This window comes from Dermacentor albipictus, chromosome 1 (genome assembly GCF_038994185.2).
Source record: "Dermacentor albipictus isolate Rhodes 1998 colony chromosome 1, USDA_Dalb.pri_finalv2, whole genome shotgun sequence".
NCBI classification, from domain to species: domain Eukaryota; kingdom Metazoa; phylum Arthropoda; class Arachnida; order Ixodida; family Ixodidae; genus Dermacentor; species Dermacentor albipictus.
The window spans coordinates 7,674,620-7,698,068 of NC_091821.1; the positions used below are offsets into that span (position 1 = coordinate 7,674,620).

At 46.8% G+C, this 23,449-nt stretch overlaps 1 protein-coding gene across 1 annotated transcript in view; it reads right to left on the reverse strand.

Moving 5' to 3' along the window:
* Positions 1-3,442: 3,442 nt before the first annotated feature.
* The window catches only part of LOC135897346 (glutathione hydrolase-like YwrD proenzyme), a 53,636-nt gene continuing 33,629 nt past the window's right edge, over positions 3,443-23,449 (reverse strand). Inside the window, exons 7-9 of the mRNA XM_065425960.2 lie at positions 17,175-17,440; positions 5,429-5,591; positions 3,443-4,733 (exon numbers count right to left, since the gene is read on the reverse strand). Of these exons, the coding sequence (XP_065282032.1) occupies positions 4,638-4,733; positions 5,429-5,591; positions 17,175-17,440 (525 nt within the window). The 3' untranslated portion in view covers positions 3,443-4,637. The remainder of the gene's footprint in view (positions 4,734-5,428; positions 5,592-17,174; positions 17,441-23,449) is intronic.

Sequence of the window (23,449 nt, forward strand, 5' to 3'; positions counted from 1 at the left end):
AAAGTTACTGTTAATTATGCCTTCTGAAAAGGATGAGGGGCTCTCAGTGACCGGGTTCGTGAAATGTACGGAGTGTGATCATGGTTACCACACAGGCAAATGCCCTGGCGTGACTGAGGCGATGTTAAAACCAACTTAATACTGTTAAAGAACACGCTTGTATACTACAAGGCGATGTGGGGTGGGGGTGGGGGGTGAGATGTAAACAGATATGACAAGGTGACGACATGCGATGATGCGGTGGGCCCGAAAAACCGGCCCACCGCATCATGTGTGACGGCTGGTGGGCCGGGGGCCAAGCTACACGTTCGTAGCTGTTTCCCCACCTTCCCAACCACATCTCATGTGCAATTTTCTTTTTTTACTTTGTGGTAAATAAAATTGACTTTAAAGAAAGTAAGTTCCGGGAATGGGGGGGGGGATGCTTGGAAATCAAATGTGTTCAGATTTCATGGTATTCTTTGCGACGAGTCGTGTATTTTTGCATGCATTTAAAAGCTAATTTTTTTTTTATAATGTCGCACGCTCTTCCTTTGCACGCAGTTCTCCTATAAGATCTGAATACCAAAATGACACATGCTTGTAACCTACATTTTTTTGGGGGGGCTCCACCATCCGGTGGAGCTTCCTACGGGAACTACTGCTGCTTGCCTGATGCCACAACATTGGACGAACACACCAAAAACCCTGGACGAGCATTTATGTCCTCATTTGACAAGGCGCGTCTTGCGTCTACTTTATGAAATTGCACGTTGCGTTGCACACAGGACAGATTAGATGGAGGCTGGTAAAGAAAGCTCTCAGGTATTTAAATGAATACGAAAAAAAAAAAGATTCCTCACCAAGACAACGCGCGGTTAAGCAGTAGAAGCAAAAACAAATGTCGCGCCGATACCAGCTAGCGTTCAAAACACGCGCACCCGAAACCGAAAGTGTGGTTCAGGTTTCATTGCCAGCAGTTTGTTGCGCTACAATCAATTCGGCCGCTGGGCTCTATGGGAGTGCCCACTCTTGCTGAATGTCTCTCTCTATGCGTTCAATTACAAACTTCCTCGTGCTTGTCACGGGGCGTTGGGACTGATATGATAGGTGGGGCAGCCTTTTCTGCGCTTCGATATTGCCTGGATTTACCGTTGAACTTCGATTCTCTTATATATATAATCTCGTATTAGGTTAAACAAACAATTAAAAAAAATGAGGGTGCATTGAAATGCGACTGCCTTCAAATTGGCCATTTAAAGAAATTGGCACTAACAAAAAAGTTCATTTTTGACAATATTCCGAAGCTCACGTTATTAGCGGCAAAGTATGACCGCCTCGCCTAGGAACTTGTCTGGAAAAACGTCACGATCGCTGCGCTTATAGCCTTCTTACAGAACAAATCTGCATGGTCTAAAAAAACACCCTGTTTATTTAGCCAGTGACTATATGCCGGATACTGAAACTCTGAAAAATGTTCTGGTGCGTGTATCAACGGATACTGGTGTGTAGAAGGCACGGCCCCGAACTCATCCCGCGGGCACAAGCCACGGCTAGGCACTCTTCTTCTAGCCGCGCGATGCCCGTGTCTAGCTTGGTGCACCGCCACTTTGCATGCTAACGTGGCATCCAACGCCGCAGTTACCTGTGAACTGTCATCACGACACAAGGCGACAGTGCTAAGCGAAGCGATGACAAACGCTAAATGCACAGGACTGCTAGACATAATCTGGCTTTAGTGTACAAATGATTACATGCATGAAAGGTCGCACTCGCGTATTCAGTAATACACGACACATCAGTCAAATCGTCCATCACGCATCCTTTTGTTCAAGCACGCAATTTTACAGCGAAGCTACGTGTATATATATATATATATATATATATATATATATATATATATATATATATATATATATATATATATATATATATATATATATATATATATATATATATATATATATAGCTAGCCGATTCGTCCGTCCATATGCCGCTTGTACGCGGAAAACTCCTCCGGCGCAACCCCATGCACATGCGCGAAAAAAGAAACGAACAGATGCACGCGATTGGCTGCAGCAGTAGTGACCTGGCTGGTCGCCGTCGCAGCCGAGCGCGCGCGCAGCAGTTTCTCTCCGGCTCCGGAATGGGTAGGCCACGCGTCATACGTACTCCTGAGGAGCAGGCAGCTTTTCGATCAGCAACGCCGCGAGCAGAACCAGGAACGAGCTCGACTACGCCGTGCCGATGCTGCCCCCCGGGCACAAGAACAGGCTCGTGCAGCCGAGCGCAAGCAGCAACTGCGTACCGAGGATCCGGCAGCATACCATGCCGTTGTTTAATGAACAGTCAGGATTAACCCAGCGATAAAGGCCGGAGTTGCACGTTTCAGCGAAGCTGCAAAGTGCGACTGAACCATCTGAACGGAGTGTTTGCAAGGATATTTTTTATTTACTTGAGATCCCGGTACAGGTGTACGAATACAGTTATCGACATCACATGCAAAAAGGCCTCGCATATCCATCTGCATTTTACAGCCTTATATGTGTACACGGAACATATGTGCCATAAACTGTGCCTGGCATTGGCAAACTTCACCGTGCAATTACAGGCTGATGGAGCATCGTATAAGGAAGTTCAGTCGGCATAACCCGACTATAGCGTGCAGGGTTTCTACATCTTCCAGATCATTGTGACAGATGACAATGTGCAATTTTTTTTGTTCAAGTCAGACAAACTTATTGTCATGTTCACTTTACTGATGCAACGAAGCCTGACACATTAGGCTCCCCTTTAATTCACCAAACCTTTTCGGAAGGAAGTTGCTGCCGGAGCCCCGTACGGCAAAGTGCACCTATAACTATCCGGCGATTTTGTGAGTTCGCGGCTTTCTTCAAGTTGTGGTGTTCACTGTATTTCCCAGGATCCCTCTGTAACAGTACCCCGTCGAGCACACATCGATCTTTTATATTATATTATATATATATATATATATATATATATATATATATATATATATATATATATATATGGGGACAATATTTAATGGTGAATACCTTAGTAACTTGCGATTCGCTGATGATATTGCCTTGCTTAGTAACTCAGGGGACCAACTGCAATGCATGCCCACTGACCTGAAAAGGCAAAGTAGAAAGGTGGGTCTAAAAATTAATCTGCCATAAACTAAAGTAACGTTCAACAGTCTCGGAAGAAAGAGTACAGCAGTTTACGACAGGCAGCGAGGCACTGGAAGTGGTAAGGGAATACATCTACTCAGGGCAGGTAGTGACCGTGGATCCGGATCATAAGACTGAAATAATCCGAAGCATAAAAATTTGTTGGGGTGCGTTTGCAGGCATTCTCAGGTCATGAACAGCAGGTCACCATTATCCCTCAATAGCAAAGTGTATAACAGCTGTGTCTTACCAGTACTCCCCTACGGGGCAGAAATCTGGAGGCTTACGAAAAGGGTTCTACTTAAATTGAGGACGACGCAATGAGCTATGGAAAGAAGAATGATGGGTGTAACGTTAAGGGGATAAGAAGAGAGCAGATTGGGTGAGGGAACAAAGGCGAGTTAATGACATCTTAGTTGAAATCCAGAAAAAGAAATGGGGCATGGCCAGAGCATGTAATGTGGAGTGAAGTTAACCGATGGTCCTTAAGGGTTAGGGACTGGATTCCAAGGGAAGGGAAGCGTAGCAGGGGCTGGCAGAAAGTTAGGTGGGCGGATTAGATTAAGAAGTTTGCAGGGACATGGCCACAATTAGCCCATGACCGGGGTAGTTGGAGAAGTATGGGAGATGCATTTGCCCTGCCGTGGGCGTAGCCAGGCTGATGATATTATATATATATATATATATATATATATATATATATATGCATGCCAGAGAATCTGGCGCCAGACAAGAGCACGCGATTGACGCAAACTGACGCAAAACTTTATACGCGGCTTCAAACCGAAGGTGACGTAAGTAGAAAGACCAGAACATGCGGGATTAGTTTGTTCCAGCGACTAACACATTTTTTTCATGTTACTTGCTCTATAAGTTGGCAGAGTGTACTATGAACGCTTTCTACGCGAAGTTCCGGCCCACGCGCAATGCTCCAGATGTGCACCTGCGCTATATAACACACAGGCTGAAACGAAATCAACGGCAATGGAAGAGAAGAAACAGACGGGACAGAGCGCGAACTTCCACAGGACTAAGCGAGTGTTGCGAGTGAATGATGGTCCTTGCATGTGTCAATTGCTCTACCACTGTTATCATTCTATGACACTTCCTAATGTATATCTAATGGGGTCCGGCTTGTTTGTTTACCTCCCGCTACCACTCTTGAGAATATTATTGCGAGTGCTATGTACAGTACGAAGACGCTTTCAACAGCCGCTTAGCTCCTGTTGCAGTTATCCCCCTTACTTGTCAGTTTCTTCTAGTTCTTTGCCTTTTATTGCACTTTATTTTGCTTCAGCCTCGGAAAATGCGCCAAAGAGCCCATTCGTCTTTAATAACTATGTGACGCTATGTCAGTTTCATTCGTACAACGCCTGAAGCTCGATGGCGAAGCCGCGGATGTGACCTTGACTGCATCGCTCGTCTGAGGCTTCTTGATGCGTGTGCTGCGGCGACATGGCGCGACCGCGCACGCCGCAGTCTTCAGAGTACATCTTGAGGCGGTGCTGCGGCTGCCACGCCGTCGCTCCGGGGCTCGCAGCCGAACCACAGGACTGGCGCCACTTGCTCGACCGCACACTGCAACGACGCGGTCACGAAATGACTGGCACGACGATCAGGCTTCCGCTCAGGTCACGCCAGGTGACGCGACCTTGAGATCGTTCTAGAGAAATGTGCACGTCCTCATATGCCTGCCAACAACACCGAAATCCGCTGCACGAAGCTGTTTGTTGTCGTTCTTAGATAATTCGAGGAGAGCTACTTTAGTGCATAGTACAAGGCAACATACGAAGGGTAGCAACCACGGATCACGTAGGAAATTCAGTATATAGATTCAGTATAGGCACAGTGAATTATTGAGTCGACATGCTGAAGTCAGTAGGCTGATATAATTGCGGAGGTCGCACGAAATTGCCGAGGCTTTCACTGTGAGAATGCTAGCAGTTGAAGCGTAAATTAAGACAAGAGCGCGCCTGCCAGGTGGCTCTGCTCGTATCTTAGAGACTGAGTCAGGGGAAAAACATTTCACTGGAAGAGGAACACCATATTTTCGTTTAAGTCCTCTAATTTTCCTTGTTCCTGCTTTGATATCACAAGAACAAGTTTTGTGAGGGAGTTTTTTTCCCCACCATTACAACCATTTAACGAATAACGATGAATGAGGTTCTCATATGTTCAGAGGAATCCAAGTTCGAAACAGAATAAGCGTTCCTTTTCACATTGGCGCATTGTGCATAGTGCGTCACGTACTATAGCGCTGATCGAGCGCTTACCTCGCGAGTGCGGTCCCACCAGCTGCCTCGTGCGACGATGTGGGCCATGCTTCTGGTGCTTCGAGCAGAAGGAGGCACAAAGCATGGTGCAATGCGGTGACCCCTGCGCCGGAGGTCGGCGACCACGTCCTCCGGAAACCCTTCCTCCAGGAAGAGCGGATCACTTGAAAGGAAGGGGGGCGCACAGTGGCGGCAATGTGATCACTTCACTGAGTACAGTCCAGCGCCTATACAACGATATGACCTGCATAACGAAGAATTCATTATGTCTCTACAGCGACGACCCGCGGAGCAAATTTTCCTGTAAAACGAAGGAACTAGGGGCGAGTCTCCGACGGCCGATTTGTGACTTTACAGCGAACGCCACGCAGCGCTGCTACCACTGCCCTTCGAGGACGTCGTCGAGCAGCGCTATAGCGCTTGCGGCAGCGCCAGCGACGCAGTCGACGAGCGCGCCATTGTTAGCAAGCGTTGTAGTCTTGCTGCACTGCTCCAGGAACTTCTCGATTCGTACGCTGGTTGTAACATAGCCGCGAGTGCGACGGCCGACGAATACCTGAATGTTCATGGCCACGTGATGTAGTTATACATGGCGACCAATGACCTCTTCAAGGCCATGTATAACGGAAAGAACGCGAATGTCAACGATGATGAAGTCTAAAGGAACTAAGAATTTTGACGGAAAGGAAGACAATGGCGGCATTCGACAATCTGCAGTTTTACTTCGCCTATACAGCTCCCGCGTTGCGCCGCGGAGCAGGCTGGGTATCTCGATGCAATAGCGTCGGATGCAGACGCACATTCCGTCAGACGAAGTGTGAACAAAAAATTTAACGACTTATTTCCGTAAGCCTCTCTTGAATTCGTGTCAACTTACGGCTCTCTTTTGCTGAACGTTTTTAGCCTGCTCAATCTTGAGCGGCACCATGGGCGGTCCTTATGTAACGAAGTGACCGGTATGAGGAAAGATTTTGGAGGTCTCAAGCACGTCAATGTACAAGCGTTTGACTGTGCACAGCTAGGTGGTCCTCACGAAGTCAATAAATGTATTTCTCTTTGGTAACCCGTTAGCAAATTGTGGCAAACGTGCTGCGATTGTGATTGCAGAACCCGGAGCGAACGCTGAGCACTGTGGGGAACGAAAGGAGGCGATAGTGAAGAGAGCACGAGGCGGAAAGCGGCAGAGGAGGAGAAATCATAAGGCGCAAAGCGGGAGGAGGAGAGTATCGCGAAAGGGCGGGGACAAAAGCAAAAGACTGCGATAGCGAAGAGATAATATAATAATATTTGAGGTTTTACGTGCCAAAACCACTTTCTGATTATGAGGCACGCCGTAGTGGAGGACTCCGGAAATTTTGACCACCTGGGGTTCTTTAACGTGCACCTAAATCTAAGCACACGAGTGTTTTCGCATTTCGCCCCCATCGAAATGCGGCCGCCGTGGCCGGGATTCGATCCCGCGACCTCGTGCTCAGCAGCCCAACACCATGCGATAGCGAAGAGAGCGCGAGGAGGCAAGTGTACGAAGCCACCTTGAAGCACCACCACATGGCGCTCACGTCAGCGCATCCGTGGCAGCAGCGGCGGTCCGGAGGATAAAAAAAAAAAACAGAAATCGCACACAGCGTTCGCCGCAAGCGTTTCTCCGTAAAGGTTACGGTTGCACAAGCTACAGTTGCCGGGAAGCGGCAACTGTGTGGTTGGTTTATACAGCGTGTTTCACGTAACGTTAACCGAGGATTTGAAAAAAAGTGGTTAACCGCAACTGAATGAAGCCAACGACATATGGTTTGCCATCATGTGGGGCTCCTTAGAATATTTCTTTATATTGCACCTAATTAAATATTTACTAAGATCAATTATGAAACATTCTTAATATTCACTTTAGGGCCAAGTCCTTTTCGTTACGCTATAGAAGGGATTTCAAAACGGCCTGTCCTATTCTTGTGGCAACGTGCATGCTGCGTGGCGACTTTTCCCGGCGTTTAAAGAATGGCCGCGAAATATGAAATAAAACCACGCGACTGCGTTGGTACGCCATCGTATTGCAGCGCGGTCAACCGCGCGTCGAGTCTATCGCTTATTAAGGACGACGGCGCTTCCTTTCCATGTGCGACCGTCAAACATGCTGACACACTGTGAAGCCTCGTGCACCGCCAATAGAGGCGCCACTGAAAGCCACCTAGCGGACGCTTCCAACAATACACGTGGGAGCAGTAGCAGACGACAATCCTTTGCAGGAAGGATGGCTGAAGTTCGCGGCTGCGATTTCTCCTTTGTTCGGGTGCCATGCTGCTTCTTCTGCGGTGACAGCTGTAGGGAAGATGCTGACCTCTGTGCGAGCGGGTATGAACACGATGTTACCGGTGTTTGGGACAACATGGTCCACATACGTGCAAGGTGTGTCCCGCAGACAAACGCCATGAACCCCATTTACATGACGTGGAGCTCATGTTCACTAGCCGATAAATTTTGTTGAGTGATGCGATCTCTCGATGGTCTTTCTTTTATTCTACCCATCCCGCAATGCTGCTTCTGCACCTGAGTAATAGGCACCTGTCGTTAGTGCAGACTTATATCAAACAAATCCGCACTGTGCAATCTCTGCATATGCCGTTGTGATTTTTCTGCCGAGGAATACATGTGACATCGCCGAATAAGTGCAGTCGAAGTCCCCTCCAAAAGAGTAATTGCCAATTTATTGATGGAAACGCGTACACTAGCCAACGAAGTCACCAAACACACGGGTTAATAAAAGCGCGTGTTAGTGCTGTACCACCGATGCAATTCTGCTGCATACGCCGATGAACTACCGTTCCCCTTGCAGTTTGTGCAATGTTAAATTCCCCAAGGGAGCTGCTTGGAAACGTACAGAGCTAAAGACTGACTAACTTTTCAGTACTTTTTTATATTTCGAGAGAGAGGTGCCACATGCAGGGGCGTAGCCATTGGGGGGGGGGTGGCTTATGGGGCTTCAGCCCCCCCCCCCCCGAAATTTTTTCGTGATGTCCATGCACCGCCGACCTAAGCAACCGCTGGCGCCGGAAATCATTCTAGATTTTGTCTAGAATGTCTTTTTCACGCTGGAAAAGCCATTTCACCGCGAACATTGCGAACTCGGGCTGGATTTCGCGGTAACATCTATGCACCTGAAGTCGCATAATACAAGGAGCCCCCTCCGAGCACAAAGGGCTTTTTGATGGCGAGCGGGCTCGTCGCGGCATATCGCGGAGGCCGCGGAATCTACGGAGCACATGGATGTCAATTCTGAAACTTCATGGGTATAAAGTTCTCATAAACTTTTGATGTGAAAGGTGCATTGGCATTTCCAAAGTTGGGCTTTAGATTTTCAATTGCGGAACTTTGTGGGTTTAATGTTGTTATAAACATTTGGCACCAAAGGTTCATTGACTTTCCTAAATTCTTACATCGGAACATACAACGACACAAGCCATATCAACACACTATCAGACAAGTTGACAAAGCCCGCAGCGAAGTCCTATGAGACGAAACGTTGTGGTGGTTCATTTGTGCCGTCATGTCATATAAAAAAAATGATCATTTTTTTTTCACCTACGCCAAAGCATCCATGTCAAGATACTAAAGCCAGTCAAGGTAACTATGTTCTTATTTATGTTTTCTACTTTGACTTTTATTTGCAAGGACACATTGAGCCTCTTCAATTTTTTTTTCTCGCTACCCTACCCGCGGGCTGCCAGAGCCAGCGAGAGCGCATGCCTTTTTTTCGTGCTGCCCCTACCACCGCGCGGCGCACTTCGGTGCGCGTTCGGTTTTCTCTGGCCGAGTAGATTTTCGCCTTCGAGAGTTTTGGACGCTTTTTGGCTAGCAGACTAGAAAAAGAAACAATGGTCGCTCGCCGCTCGCCGCCATCACTGTGGGCACTCGACGGATTGCAACGCGTTCGCCTGAGCACAACCTCTCCAGAATATTTTGCCTCGCCGGTGTAGGATACAGAGCATCATGCGTACGGTTCTTTGTGGGACAAGCGTCTCACGTTTTCTTCGATATTCTTTCGGTAGCCATATTAGGTGCCCAAAATAGGCATTCGACTGTGGCCAACATGCTTTCCTTTGCGTTAGTTCATTTCGGTGGCCCCGCCTCTCAAAAGGAACAAAAAAATACATTGTTGCGAGGCAGCAGATTTCTGCATGGTAAAAGTTCGATTTTGTTACTTCTTTTACGGAAAGTAATGGGCCACGGGACGCTTGAGTTGCCGGATACTCTTATGATATTATTGCGACAGCAATTATATGGACACTCCAAGCGCATTCCTGCCATCGCCATCGCCCTTGCGTTTCGTATAAAGTCCAAGGGTGATAACACCGTGACCGCGCGCCGCATGGCGTATGTGCGAGGGAAAGCGTATGGTGTATGTGCGAGGAGAAAAGCGGAGAGCAAGCGCGCCGCCTTCCGGCGCGCGCTATACATCGGGGGAAGTGGAAGAAGGGTGGGTGGGCCTTAGGATTCTGTGATCCGTGAATCTGTGATTGCGCAACATGTTTATTTGCCTTGTTTGACACATTATAACAGTGGCTTTTTCTTAGATGCGTAGATTTATTGGACACTTATATGTATATTTAAATATCTTGTTGCGAGGTTTTGTGTATACGTGCATGAGCTTTGTTTCCAGTGACACTTTGTTGCCCTTTATCAAGCTGTATCTTCACATTTGTATATTCCATTGTATTGTCACATTTCTAATGTACGAGGGTGAGTCAAATGAAAGTGAGCCAACCCACCCCGCGCAATAATGGTTCGGTTCATTATCTGCGAGGCACGCGCGTAGCACACAAGCACCTCCCATTTACAAAAGTGTCATGCAGGTGTGAGGATAAATGTTCTTCAATACTCTCATAGACTGGGTTGAACATGGTTGCGTGACGTAATGGACGCTTCAGAAGTTGAGCAGCGTGGTGTTGTGAGGTTTTTGACTGCTGAAGGTATTTCGTAAAAAGAAATTAGTTGCCTTAGGGCTGCCGTGTACGTTGAACATCGGATTTCATTGGCCACTGTGAAGCGTTGGAGCGAACGGTTCAAAGAAGGACGTGAAAGTTTGCAAAGATGATCCAAGACCGGGCCAAAGTCACCGTACAATCATCCCCAAGACAATTGCAAAGGTTGATGAGCTGATTAGACAAGAACGGAGGATAAGCATTGATGAACTGGCAGAGCGTGCGAACATCAGCCAGGGTTTTGTTCCCACCATAATTCATGAACATCCCGGTTATCGGTTCTTGTGTGCACAATAGATGCCCAAGATGGTGAACCCCCTCCAGGAGAAGGAGAATTTTGGCACTGCCTTGACTCATCTGATCTGGTATGACAATGAGGATGACGACTTCTTGTCTGCAATATTGATCGGAGACGAACCATGGTGCCAGTACTACGAGCCTGAAACACGACGGCAAAGCTTTCAGTGGAAACATTCAAATTCACCACCCCCAAAGAAAGCAAAGGCCGTCATTTCCGCCGGAAAGGTGTTCACTTTTTGAGATCGTCAGGGGCCATTACTGATAGAATTTGCCAAATATTTAAAGAGTATCAGTTGTTTCCGATATTGTGAAACGCCGGATCGGTTTCGTGTCGCAATCAAGAACAAACGACGTGGAAAATAGACGAATGGGGTCATCTTGTTCCCCACCTCGCTGATGTGGTTAATACAAAACTGGCAAAGTTCAAGTGGGAAACGCTTCAACATCTGCCACACAGCTCAGACCTGTCGCCTTGCCACTTCCACACTTTGGGGCAACTGAAGAAACAGCTCAAGGGAACCAGATTCGTGTCGGACGATGACGTGCAAGAGTTAGTTGCAGACTTTTTGAAGCAGCAACCCAAGGAGTTTTATGAGACGGGAATCACGCGACTCGTTAGTCAATAGGACAAATGTCTAATTGTTCATGCAGACTAATCTTAAATAAAGTACCCAGTTTGTCATATGTTCGCATTGGCTCACTTTCATTTGACTGGCCCTCGTATATTTTGCAAAACTTCTGGTTTTTATACGTGCTCTCTGTTGCGACTATAATTTCGGTGCGATTACTCCCGATACACGACCGGTGACACCTGCTCCTGCGTAATATATTGCAGCAAAGGACAGCGTTATTGAGATATTTCATTGGCCGTTGGACATGTACAAGAATGTAAACAAGGTTCTTAAATGACAAGGTTTCATAAACATATGGGTCCTCAACTTGTTCATTTCATGGCCTTTACATTTTTCATATCAGCGGCATGCACTGCTTTTCTGGTTTCGAACTGATATAGTTCTAAAGTTCGTGTGATATTTTCTTTACTTATTAAATAGACAAACAAATATCTCAAAAATATATCACCATCTTTGGCAATGACAATGCAGTATGTATTTGATCCACGAATTCATGTATTTGATCCCTCGACAAATTGTTTAAGAGGAAGCTTAAACTCGGGCCCAGTTCCGACGCGGTCTGTTCAAATACATGTAAAACGCAGAAACGCTTTTCTGAGATAACCCCTGGATCGCTTTTAATGAAATTTGTTGCATTTGAGAGAGAAAGTTAAATTCTAGTGTCTGTCGAAAACGAAATTTCGATTTAGGGTCTGAATTTTGTTTAAAATATTCTGAAAAATTTGAAATTTCGAAAAACGTTGAAGCACGACGCTTACAAATTAATTGCTCTGCATCAAGAACAGATATTGCGGTTCTATAAACGGCATCTGTTAAAACTCTCAAAGTGGACAAATTTGATATGTCAATTGGTATCTTACGTGAATTTGTTACGTTGTGTACAAGGATTCTGCAAAAACCGTATTTCCATAATATTACATTTTTAAAATAATGTATGACAGAAGAATTTTGTCCGCTATAGATATACTATTAGATGCAATTCACAGAATTTTGATATCGTTTTTCGTTATTGAGTTACAGTTTTAAACTTCATAGTTTAGCTTAATGAAAATTTGCGATTTATGCCAATTTTTAATAAAGAAGTGACTGCCTAAATAAAAAATCCAAAACGAAAAATCACTAGAATTTAAGTTTTTATTATAATTGCAAGAAACCTCGTCAAATTTGGTGCCGTGGTTGCCGAGAAAAACGAATTCACCTTCTGCATGTGTTTAGACACGAACACCCGAGCTAAAGCTTCCTCTTATGGAGGAGGCCAACTGCAAAGTGAGCCCTCCCCCCCCCCCCCCCTAACAAAATTTCTGGCTACGCCACTGGCCACATGATATATTTAAAGGCAGAGCAGTGCCAGTCAAAGTAGATGAGCGCTGGCGGCAAGGCCCGGTATAGTCGTCTGCAGCGTAAGTATAAGAAAGAATTCAGTTGAGTACAAAACTTACATGCAAATAGGGACTACGTTGTGAAACAAACAAATCACTCGGCGTGTTAAGTTTGCTCAGGCAGCATCGAGGTGTGACGACTTCCCAAACGGGACGCGAACTTTTCAGCGAGAAATGGGACAAAAATACCATTAATTGGTAGCAGCTATTAGCAATTCTCGCCCTGAATACCTATTTTTTAAACAAATTTCCAAAAACGCAAACAATATCTACGATGCCCTCGGGCGAACAGAATAAAGCTGTTAAAGAAGCACTTCCTTGGTATCATTCCGATAAGACACAGCTTGATTTATACCCTTTACAAACGAGGCAGGGTGAAAACTTCGCAGCTCAAAAGAATCGACAAGAGTTATGCATGAAGCAACTAGCAACAGTTAAACATGTGCGAAGCCACGCATAAAATAGATGTAAAAACATGAAGTGTGCGACAGCTGGTGCGAAGATTTACCGCGTCACATGAAACCAACAATTTCAGTTCTTGCAACCTTCAGTAGCTTTAACATACAACGCAATGCGCTCGTGCAATCGTGCTGCCTAGCTAGCGCAACGCGGTAAAGAAGCGGAAAACAATATAAGCGGCAAACAGCATTCCGAACTTTAGCGAAATGCCTTTAAACTAGAGCTCATGCTGCACTGCAGACGAACTTCGTTGCTCACGCGTCTAACTATGATCGAGTGGAAAAAAACGCCTACGAGACAAAGGAAAGGATGAGAACAAGAAATTTCCCTTCGAAGCGACGATCCATTTTTGCTACCGTTGTTCCCGCTGATGAAGCTTTGCCGGGAATGATTAGAACCGTATCGCCGGCACGTTTTCACCGGTATTTGAGCCCCCCACCCTGCAACAATTCTTCTTCGACATTCCCTGAAGCTTTGGCCACCCCACACGTGCGAATGGTGTTGCCTATCTTGCTCCGAAAACGTGAATAAGACAGAGAAGCACGATCAACGACACAATAAACTACGGCGCGCGCCAGGCTTTTCTCCCGCGTCTTCTGCGCAAGGCCGCCACCAGTGGCGCGTCCGTCGGCGTGCACGGTGCCGCGGCCGCTCACTTCGCCACGGTCCGCTAGCGCGGTTCTTTTGCACGAAGCGCGGATGAGAGCGCTACAATACGGTAGCGCATGAGCGCAGTCATGTGGTTTTATTTCACATTTTGCGGACGTCCTTTAAACGCCGGAAAAAATTGCTACGCAGCGTGTACGTTGTCACATAAAAATTGGATTGGTCGTTTTAGAATGCCCTCTACAACATAACGAAATGCACTTGGCCCTAAGTATTAAAAATATTGCATAACTCACCTTCATTAATTAACTGAGCAGGTGGAATATGAAGAAACGCTAAGGAGCGCCACATGACGCAAAACATATGTTGTTGGTTTGCGTCACTTTTTTACACCACTTTTTTTAAATCCTTGGTTCAAGTTACGTGAAATACCGAGTATATAGCGCTGCGCGTAACGGCTCTGCCAGTGGGCGCGGTGATAAGTGCCATGCCTGAATACATCGAGAAATGAAAACACGTATAGAGCTTGGCTCAAATTTCGCATTAGGGAGCATCGTAATCATCGGTGAATGTTGTTTTTAATGTTTTCGCGGTATGCTCTCCGGAGATTCCGTGTACATGTTATTGCACCCTGCATTCAATCCTTTTCAGAATTAACTCTGAAGTGACTGCGCAAAACGTTCATTCCAAATATTAAGCCAGATACATACGGAGAGATATGGCAGTGATGTAATTATACTCTTGCTGTGACATTTTGTGAAAATTGACATTAATTTGACCGAAACAGTTCCGTTGTCACAGGTGACTAAAAGTACCCGACAAGTGCATTTCGAATGTCACGAGATTGTTTATGAATACTGTGATCTCAGGTAGACCACAATAGAGTGGGACATATAGCAATTTGATGCACAAATTAAGGCACAAGGCACACGAAATAAACCCTACGTAAAAATGAATGAATATAGGAGAACTTGCGAGAAGCACTAATGCTTATAACAAAACCACAAATAGCACTGCAAATTTTCAAAGAGGGATTGAATTTGTGGCAGTGTTTCTCGAACGACGACAATAAATATTTGTTAACAACATCATCAGAACGGTTATTCCACTCAAGAATGGTTCTTGGAAAGGAGAAGAGCACTAGAAAATAGTTTAGTGAAACTGAACAGTTATTGTGAATAATTTCGTTGACTGGTAGCATATCCTTCAGAATAAATGTTAATATGTATGAGTAAACATGAGTAAATGAGTTAATATGTGATGTGTCAATGTCATAAAAATAGCTATTTGCTAACTGATATAAGAACTTTAGGCGACAAATTTGATTTCTATTGGTATCTGAAGGCAGTATACTTCGTTTTATAAGTTCGCTAACTGAGGTACGCCAGTTCAAATTATAAATATACCGCGCTGCTTTATGCTGTATACTCTTCATGCAGCTTGTTGGGAGTCTTGTTTAGGGATGTGCCAATAGTAGTTACGAGACCGAATCGAATACAAATCGAATAGTTCCAAGACCAAATCGAATATCGAATAACTTTTTAATAGTTTGATGATGGCACGATTTTTAAAATTTAAATTTAAATTCAGATCATGCCATCATTTGATGCAAGACAGTTATCAAAATCAGGAGGTGCGCCTCCAGGCAGCACGCTACCCAACCTATCTTCTCACTGCTGTATCAGAGAACCTGTTAATAGACATAATAAATTCAGGCCGCAGTGAAGCCTCTAAAAGGCACAAGGAAGAAAAAAGAAAGGCTACAGTTATCCCTTATCTGTAGCGCATTTCACATAACCTCAAAAGCGTGGGTTCTCGTTCCAATGTGAATATTGTTTTTTCCGCACCCGATTAACTATCAAAACTCTGCCACATTGTAAACTCCAGCAACGCAAGGAAGGAGGCTGTGCCAAGAAGCACCAAAAACATTTTGTACCGTGTAGCGGCAATGTTGTGTACAGGTTTCCGCTACCTTGTGGCAAGCACTACACGGGGCACACTGGTCGATGCCTTAACGACCGGCTACGGAACATAACATACAAGGGTGAGCAACACCGCATCCGGTCATCTGGGCATTCATTGCAGAAACTGTACGGAAGAAAGAAAGAAGGATAAGGGAGCGCCTTGTCATCCGATTTTCAGTCAGTGCAGCGCGTTGTCAGATAATCGCACGAAAATCACTAGAGAGATTATTGAAGCACATGAAATCTACAAATTCAAAGGCAAATGCGTAAGCGCAGCCTCAATAGCTCTGTCAGAAAAAGAATTGCGCTTTCTTGAAGCTGAATAGGAAACATGTGCACAGCTGTTCATGTGTCACTGCAGCCCTGTGCTCAGGTACCACCTATTTTGTGTATTTGTGTATTTTCATTTGAGATTGGTTGCCACCGTATTTAAGCAGTGGAAATCGCCTCAATAAAACCAGTTTTATACGTTCAGCGCTGTGAATGTGCACTCCTCTCGTCCTAGTCCCTTGCGCTGTTGTTAAAGACAGTACTAATTCGTCGATCAGTTGGTTGAACGACTGGTTGACTGACGAAATTTTTAACGTTGTGGTGGGCTCCGGATCAGGTTTGTCCACCTGGAATTACCTCGCATGCGTCGAAGCACCGTATAGCACACGAGCGCTTTAACATTCCACCATCATGGTAATGCAGCTGCTACGCGAATTGATGTCTTTTGTGACGATTGTTCTCTTTCGATTCTGTTGTTTACTGATACGCCGTGCCGAGTGGCCGATCCAAGTACAACGTCGACGCAACGAGCCGGTGCGAAATGAACGCTTTAGGATGCGAGATAAAAAAAGAAAGAATTAGAGCTTGCATCGTTTTAATCAGTAAGCCAAGACATAGGGTGTGCACAGTGAAAGTTTTATTTAAAGTGCGTACGATAGCAAATTGCACTGCAGCGTACAAAACGAGTGCACATGTATATAGAAAAACCAAATGAGAACCCTCACATACTAAATAAAATGAGAGTTTTTGCAGTAGCTCAACAGCGAATGTGAATTCCTTTAGACTGCACAAGCATCCGCAACGTGAGCTTCAACAGTGGTGTCTCAAAAAAAAAAAAAATAGAGAGAGAGTTTGTGTCATAAGAAAATAAAGCGACATTGACTGATAAAAATCAAAATCGAAACGTTACTATAGAGCTGCTTTCACAAATTTTGAGGCTAAGCGTTCGTCATTGCGGTGAGTGTGGAACAAGCCCAGCGGCCGCTTGGCTACGATGATGGGGGCAAAAAACCTGATCAGAAACAGCGTACTTGTCTGATCTCTCTATATACGCAAGTGCACAGTATATGTACATCTTAACCGTGTCCAGTGCTGGCCAACACCCCTCGCCACTTAACATTCCTTCTTAACGGAATAAAAACAAAAGTGTTCGACTAACTCACTCCGGCCGCAGGGTTCTGCCGTCGCCGATGTACAGCCTGGGAGCGTCCAGCGCCGACTGCGGGTCGAGGCCCCCTTCCATCATGGCGAGGAGGAGCTGCAGGTCGACCTGTGGCTGCGTGTATCCACCCATGGTGCCCAGCGCGGCCAACCAGTCACCGCTCGCGGTGTCCGTCACCAGCACTGGCATCAACGTGTGGTACGGCTTCTTGCAGGGGCCCGCGCAGTTCGGGTGGCCCGCCATGGCGCTGAACCCGCGGCCGCGGCACTGCGGTACGACGGTGTCAATCAGACAGGCCCTATACCGTGGCGAAGGCTCGTGCGCGAATATTTCGGTGCCCCATTGCAGAACGCCTGCCGGAGTTCTCCGATGTGCATGAAGTGCACACAGGCCGGATGTTCTGTAATAAACAGGGCCCGACATTCGTCTTGGCTGCCCGTGTAAGGGTGCGTAAACTCGAGCGCGTTATGAACCGCACCAAGGCATTCGTGGGGCCACTTTCTCGCGTAAAACTGAAAGCCGCACAGCACGTACGTGTATACCGCTTTGCACTCGATCCGACGCAAGAAAAGTGGGTGTGTACTCATACTTATCGCATGTGACGTTTTTAAAAAAATATACACTGAGGTTTTACGTGCCAGAACCACAATATGAGAAATATGAGTATGTCCTACATGCCGTTGTGGTGGACATTAACGTGCACCCAATGCTTACACAACGCTTACGCGTTGTGTAAGCATGCCATCGTTAAATTTGTATGACAGTGAATTTGAATTTATCATTTACCATCAATTTATACTATAGAGTAGCAGAATGAAGTCCTCAACGCACCCACTGAACACAACGCAGCTTTTTAGATGCATTTTTTTAAATTACGAAACCGATTCACCCAAAATTGAGACATAAAAAATGGTTCAAAATGATCAACGTAGGATTGTGTCTGTGTAGAAATCCCGAATCTTTGACTCCATATGTGTCCCTTTCCCTTATAGTCGCCCGAAAAGGTATACCAGCATTATGTGTCTTTCATGCCAAAGAAACAAAAATATACACCTTAGGTGTCTTTTATCTTAACCAAGGCTTTTTTTCTGTTTTTTTTTTCTCCAGCGTGCCTCCAGCTTTTTAAGGTTGTGGCGGTGCCCCAATTCCAATAACTTTCCTTTCGAAGTCTCTACTTCCCTGCTCTGTCAACTGCTGCGCATGCCTACTCTGAAGACGTTTTCTGCGACAAGATCACCAAGTAGCCCTCCTTCTCGGCGACCATGATTTTTAGGTCAATGTAGCCGAAATATTTCCGCCAAGGGCCTTGTATTTATATGTTTTTGCCTCTGTTCTTGAGTCCTCTTCATCACATCAAAGCATTCCTTGACGCACTTGGGGTGGTATTCTTCAAAAACGTAACTACAGGTAGATCTAGCTATTCCCAACCCAACAAGCTTGCTAGATTTTGTCGAGTTGAGCAAGAAGCTAAATCCGACGGAGCTAACAAAAAAAGGAAAAAGTTCGGCACCATGTTACGCTCCTGTAAGACGTGAAGACGAAAGGCTGCTGGGGCACACTTGGTAAGGCGCCGTCTCGCATCGTCGCGTTGCTGCTGCCACAGTTCGGCTTCTTCGACTCGTTTTCGGAGCTTAGCTGCGGCTTTGCGCGCTTGTATAGGTAGTGAGGTCAGACTCGCGCCAACGACGTTTCTCTACGACTTTACGTTGCATCCTCTCGGCAAGGGACTGAAACATATGCTGTTCTGGGAGATGTATAAGGGTAATTTCAATTAATGTATGCGCTGTTCACTTTGAGCGCTTGTAGCCTCAGCCTTACGGGGGTATGAGCCATAGCATATTTTGCTTGCCTGTGGGGCTATCAACCATTGCTTACGGGGGTATCGGCCATTGAGAAGGTCACATCGTTTTTTTTTTGTACCACTCGACTAGACGCCGCGTTTCTGTACGTTGTATGCCTGATTCCAATGAATCTATGCACTTCACCTTGCTGAGTGTCTGTAGCCTCTGCATTACGAGTGGGATAAGCCATTGCATTTTACAGCGAAGCTGTAGTCGTGGTCCGACCACAGAAACCCTTCTGCGGGGGTATGAGCCAGTATTTAGGAGAGTGTGGGCCATTGCATTCGCCTTACGTGAAGGACGGACAAATATCTCGTTGGTAGGCATATGAATAGTTTAGTGGCTATAAGCTACCTATTTCAATGTCCGTCTTTGTTTAGTGATACTTTGCTTAAGTTCATGCGGTCTTTCTCAGACTTCGCAATAGGTTCAAAAATGTGTCCCTCTTTGTAATTAAATGAAATGTGCGGCCCCGGTGTGTCACTTGGTAACTGCAGTGCATAATCGAGTCGTAAATACTATGTTGAACGCATTACGAAACACAAATGCGTATCATAATTCAGAAAGGCTGACGAACTCACTGGATTATCACAATGAACCCCTTACTGCACCCCTCCATGATGGTGATTATGCGAAGCGCAATGTGTGGCATTTCAAATAAAAAATGTGATAAACCCAAGACAAATGTCTGCATAATCTCATTAAGAAACACAAAGACGTAACCAATAATTAGGAAGAGTTTAATGAGTCGGAATTAATCCAACGATAAACACCGGGGCCCCACATTTCAGCTTCGCTGGTTTACCATCTGTATACGGGGTGCATGGGTGGTTTTTTTTTTGCTTGCCTATGGGGGTATATGAGCCAGTGCTGATGATGACAGTTTTGCACCATCGGACCGGACGACGCGTTTTTTTCAAGGTCATCGGGAGTACGAGCCACTTAAGGCTTGCGCCTAAATACGTGTGGTGTCAAGCATTGTAAGGTGGGGTTCGTCTGTTTAGTGATAATGTAGTCTCTGTCAGACTTCCCAATAAGTGTGTGTTTAATGGGACAGAGTTGGCGATGTTTAAATGGGAGATTTAAAAATATATATATCAGCAAGCACAGTGTACCGCAGGCTATGCGCATTTACTAGGGTCATGCCAGCAGCTGAGGCATTGGTCTTAAAGAAACCCAAATATCAGATTACTAGGAGAATTCACAGGCATATTTATACATAAAAGTGGTGCACATAAGCATGCCGTCGATCACGCTCTTTGACTGCGAGTTGGGTGTCTTGAACGCGATGGCTTTGAATATTTTTTGATGTTTTTTTGACACACCTTCATGTGATATCTACGTTTCCGTCATACACTGTATAAATATGAACAAATTTAGAGATATCTTCGTTTTACGCTCCTTTGTAGCTACGAAATGCATTCACATACATACACCCCCCAACACACACACACACACACACACACACACACACACACACACACACACACACACACACACACACACACACACACACACACACACACACACACACACACACACACATATATATATATATATATATATATATATATATATATATATATATGCAAGAATTGTTCCGTCAGTACCAGGCCTGCTTTTCTCCAAGCCCCGCCTCCAGATGCCGTGAGAGAGAACAGACTTGGCGATATTGCGAGTGTGACGACGAAGATCGGCAGGCTAAAAAGCCCCGTTGCCATCGCGTGGCTCATACCCAGTTCGTTCACTGGCTGCGCCCTAGCTGCTGCTGCCGCGTTGGTCGCTGCTTCTCTAGAACCTGAATAAACCCCCCTTACCATTGGTGGAGGTGCTGGGTACAACAGGAATTCTGGATCTTCGCAACCGGACCCTGCAGCCTGTCTTCATTATGCCAGAAGAAGGACCACCGCAACCACAACCCGCTGCCCCGGTGACTACCGTGGTCTGACCCGGCCCGTTGCGTCAACGCGACCCACCCATTTTCAGCGGTACCGAAGACCATGACGTAGAAGACTGGCTCGCTGACTACGATCGGGTGAGCATCCACAACCACTGGGACGACACCAAAAATTGAATTACGTATCGTTTTATTTGAGCGGTGTCGCCAGCGTGTGGCACCGCAACCATGAACGTGATCTCAAGACGTGGACAGCCTTCAAAACTAACGTGACGGAAGTATACTCGGGCGCCCCGCCGTTCGCAAGCTTCGCGCCGAGCAACGTTTGCGCAGTCGTGCGCAACAGTGCGGGGAGACATTTACTAGTTATATAGAAGATGTTGTCGACCTCTGCAACCGCGTCGACGTCACAATGGCTGATGCCGAGAAGATCCGCCATATCTTAAAAGGCATTGAAGACGACGCCTTCCAGATGCTGTTGGCAAAAAATCCGGCGACAGTCTCTGAACTCGTCAGTCTCTGCCAAAGCTTTGACGAACTCCGCAAACAACGCATAGCCACCCGCCAATCTCCTCCTTAGGCGACTTCAATGTCGAGCTTGGCTGTTTCCCCGGATAACACGTCGCTCCTGCTGCAGATCAAGGAGTTCGTCCGTGAAGAGGTGGCTCGTCAGCTTTCTCTGATTGCCCTTACACACGGCCAGTCGAATTCTCCGTTGGCGCCCGCTCTCCAATCTGTCATCAAGGAGCAGGTAGCCGACCACATTCCACCTTCTCTCCAGCAAGCTCCGGTGGCCGCTCCCCTGACGTATACGCCGAAGTCGCTTCGAGGCCTGCACCACAGACCTACGGTCCCCTTCGCCCACCTTTGCGCCCGCCCGTATTCGTTCCAGTCCGGCCACTGGTGCAGTATGCACGACCGCAAGGTCATTGGCGCACGGAAGACAATCGTCCGATTTGTTTTTATTGTGGCCGTGCTGGACACGTAGCACATCACTGTCACCTCCTTACACCGAACGTCCCCAACAATGTGCGTCCATATGCGCCACGTTTCCAACAACGCCGCAACTATTCGGCCGCCTTTGAATCTCCTGCCGTCGAGACCGCATTCTCCGCTCGCCGTTCACCTTCTCCTCGCCGCCGCTCCCTTTCCCCCATGCACCGTCGGCGGAGCCCTCTGCGCCTGGAAAACTAAAAATCGCAGTTCAGGAGGCGAGAACTGCGGTGTCTGCGAAATGTATAAGGCCTCACACTTCCGCGAAAAACTTTATTGAAGTCGCAATAGAAGGAACATTGACGCTAGCACTTGTCGACACCGGCGGCGCACTTTCAGCGATAGATGCCCGTATTTGCGGCAACATAGGAAAAGTGACGACGCCGCTTTCTGGACTTTCCCTTCGGACTGCCAACGCGCAGTCCGAAGGGAACGCGCAGCACGTCGAGCCATCCGGCGCCTGCACCGCCCGTGTCGTCATTCAGGACGACCTCTATATCATAGAATTCATCGTGTTGCCATCTTGTTCACACCACGTCATATTAGGTCGGGACTTTCTCTCCACACATCATGCGATCATTGACTGCGCCCGCGCCGAAATCGAGCTGTTTCAGTTTTCGGGCGATATTATCACTGACCAGAGGGACCTTGTAACAAAATCACCGTTTCTGAAGACACCGTTATACCTGCTGGTCTTCCGCCCTTGTCAGTATCTCTTGTGACTCTGTAGATGCCGGAACAGCACTCTTCGCTCCGTCTGAACTTTTCGTTCGCCGCCGTTCACTACCACTGCCGTTCGCCGTCCTCGAGTTCAAGACTGGCGCCTCTCTGATGTGCGTGTCAAACCCATCGGCCGAACCAATTACTTTACGCCGCCGTGAAAGCCTTGGCAGAGCAGAACCCCTGGCCTCATCTTCAATATTTGACACGACGGACGACTCCACTTATCTTGCCGCTCTCGGGGCATCGCCTCCTCAGTCACTGCCGCGTTCTTTTACGCCAGCTATTGCCAGTGACCTTACGTCGACGCAGAGTAAGGTCACGTAAGGTAAGCGTAAGGTCACGCAGCGTATGGTCAAGATGCAGCAAGCGTCTTCACTTGCTCGAAGGCCTCTCTTCTTCCTTTGACTGCAAGGCAACATCCCTCGGCCGCACAACGACTGTCTCGCACACGATCGATACGATTGCAAGGAGCGGAGTTTTTTTCCTCCTTAGATCTCCGCTCTGGCTACTGGCAGGTGCCCATGGCCGACGCTGACTGTTCTAAAACTGCGTTTGTAACACCAGACGGCTTGTTTCTACGGTCGCTCAGTACGCCGAGAAATGCTGAAAACTGGCCCGTTCTTTGACGTCTGCTCAACAGTGCCGCCAAAAAGAGCGCCATGACCTCAGCCCACCCCCTCACCCCTTCCCTATAGACTCACTCCTGTGGCTTTGGGTACCGCCTGTTGCTGCCCCTGGCCTTTCGTCCAAGCTCCTCCCGAAGAACCACGGGCCCTACCGCGTGGTTGCGCAACCATCACCTGTTAATTACGTGATCGAGCC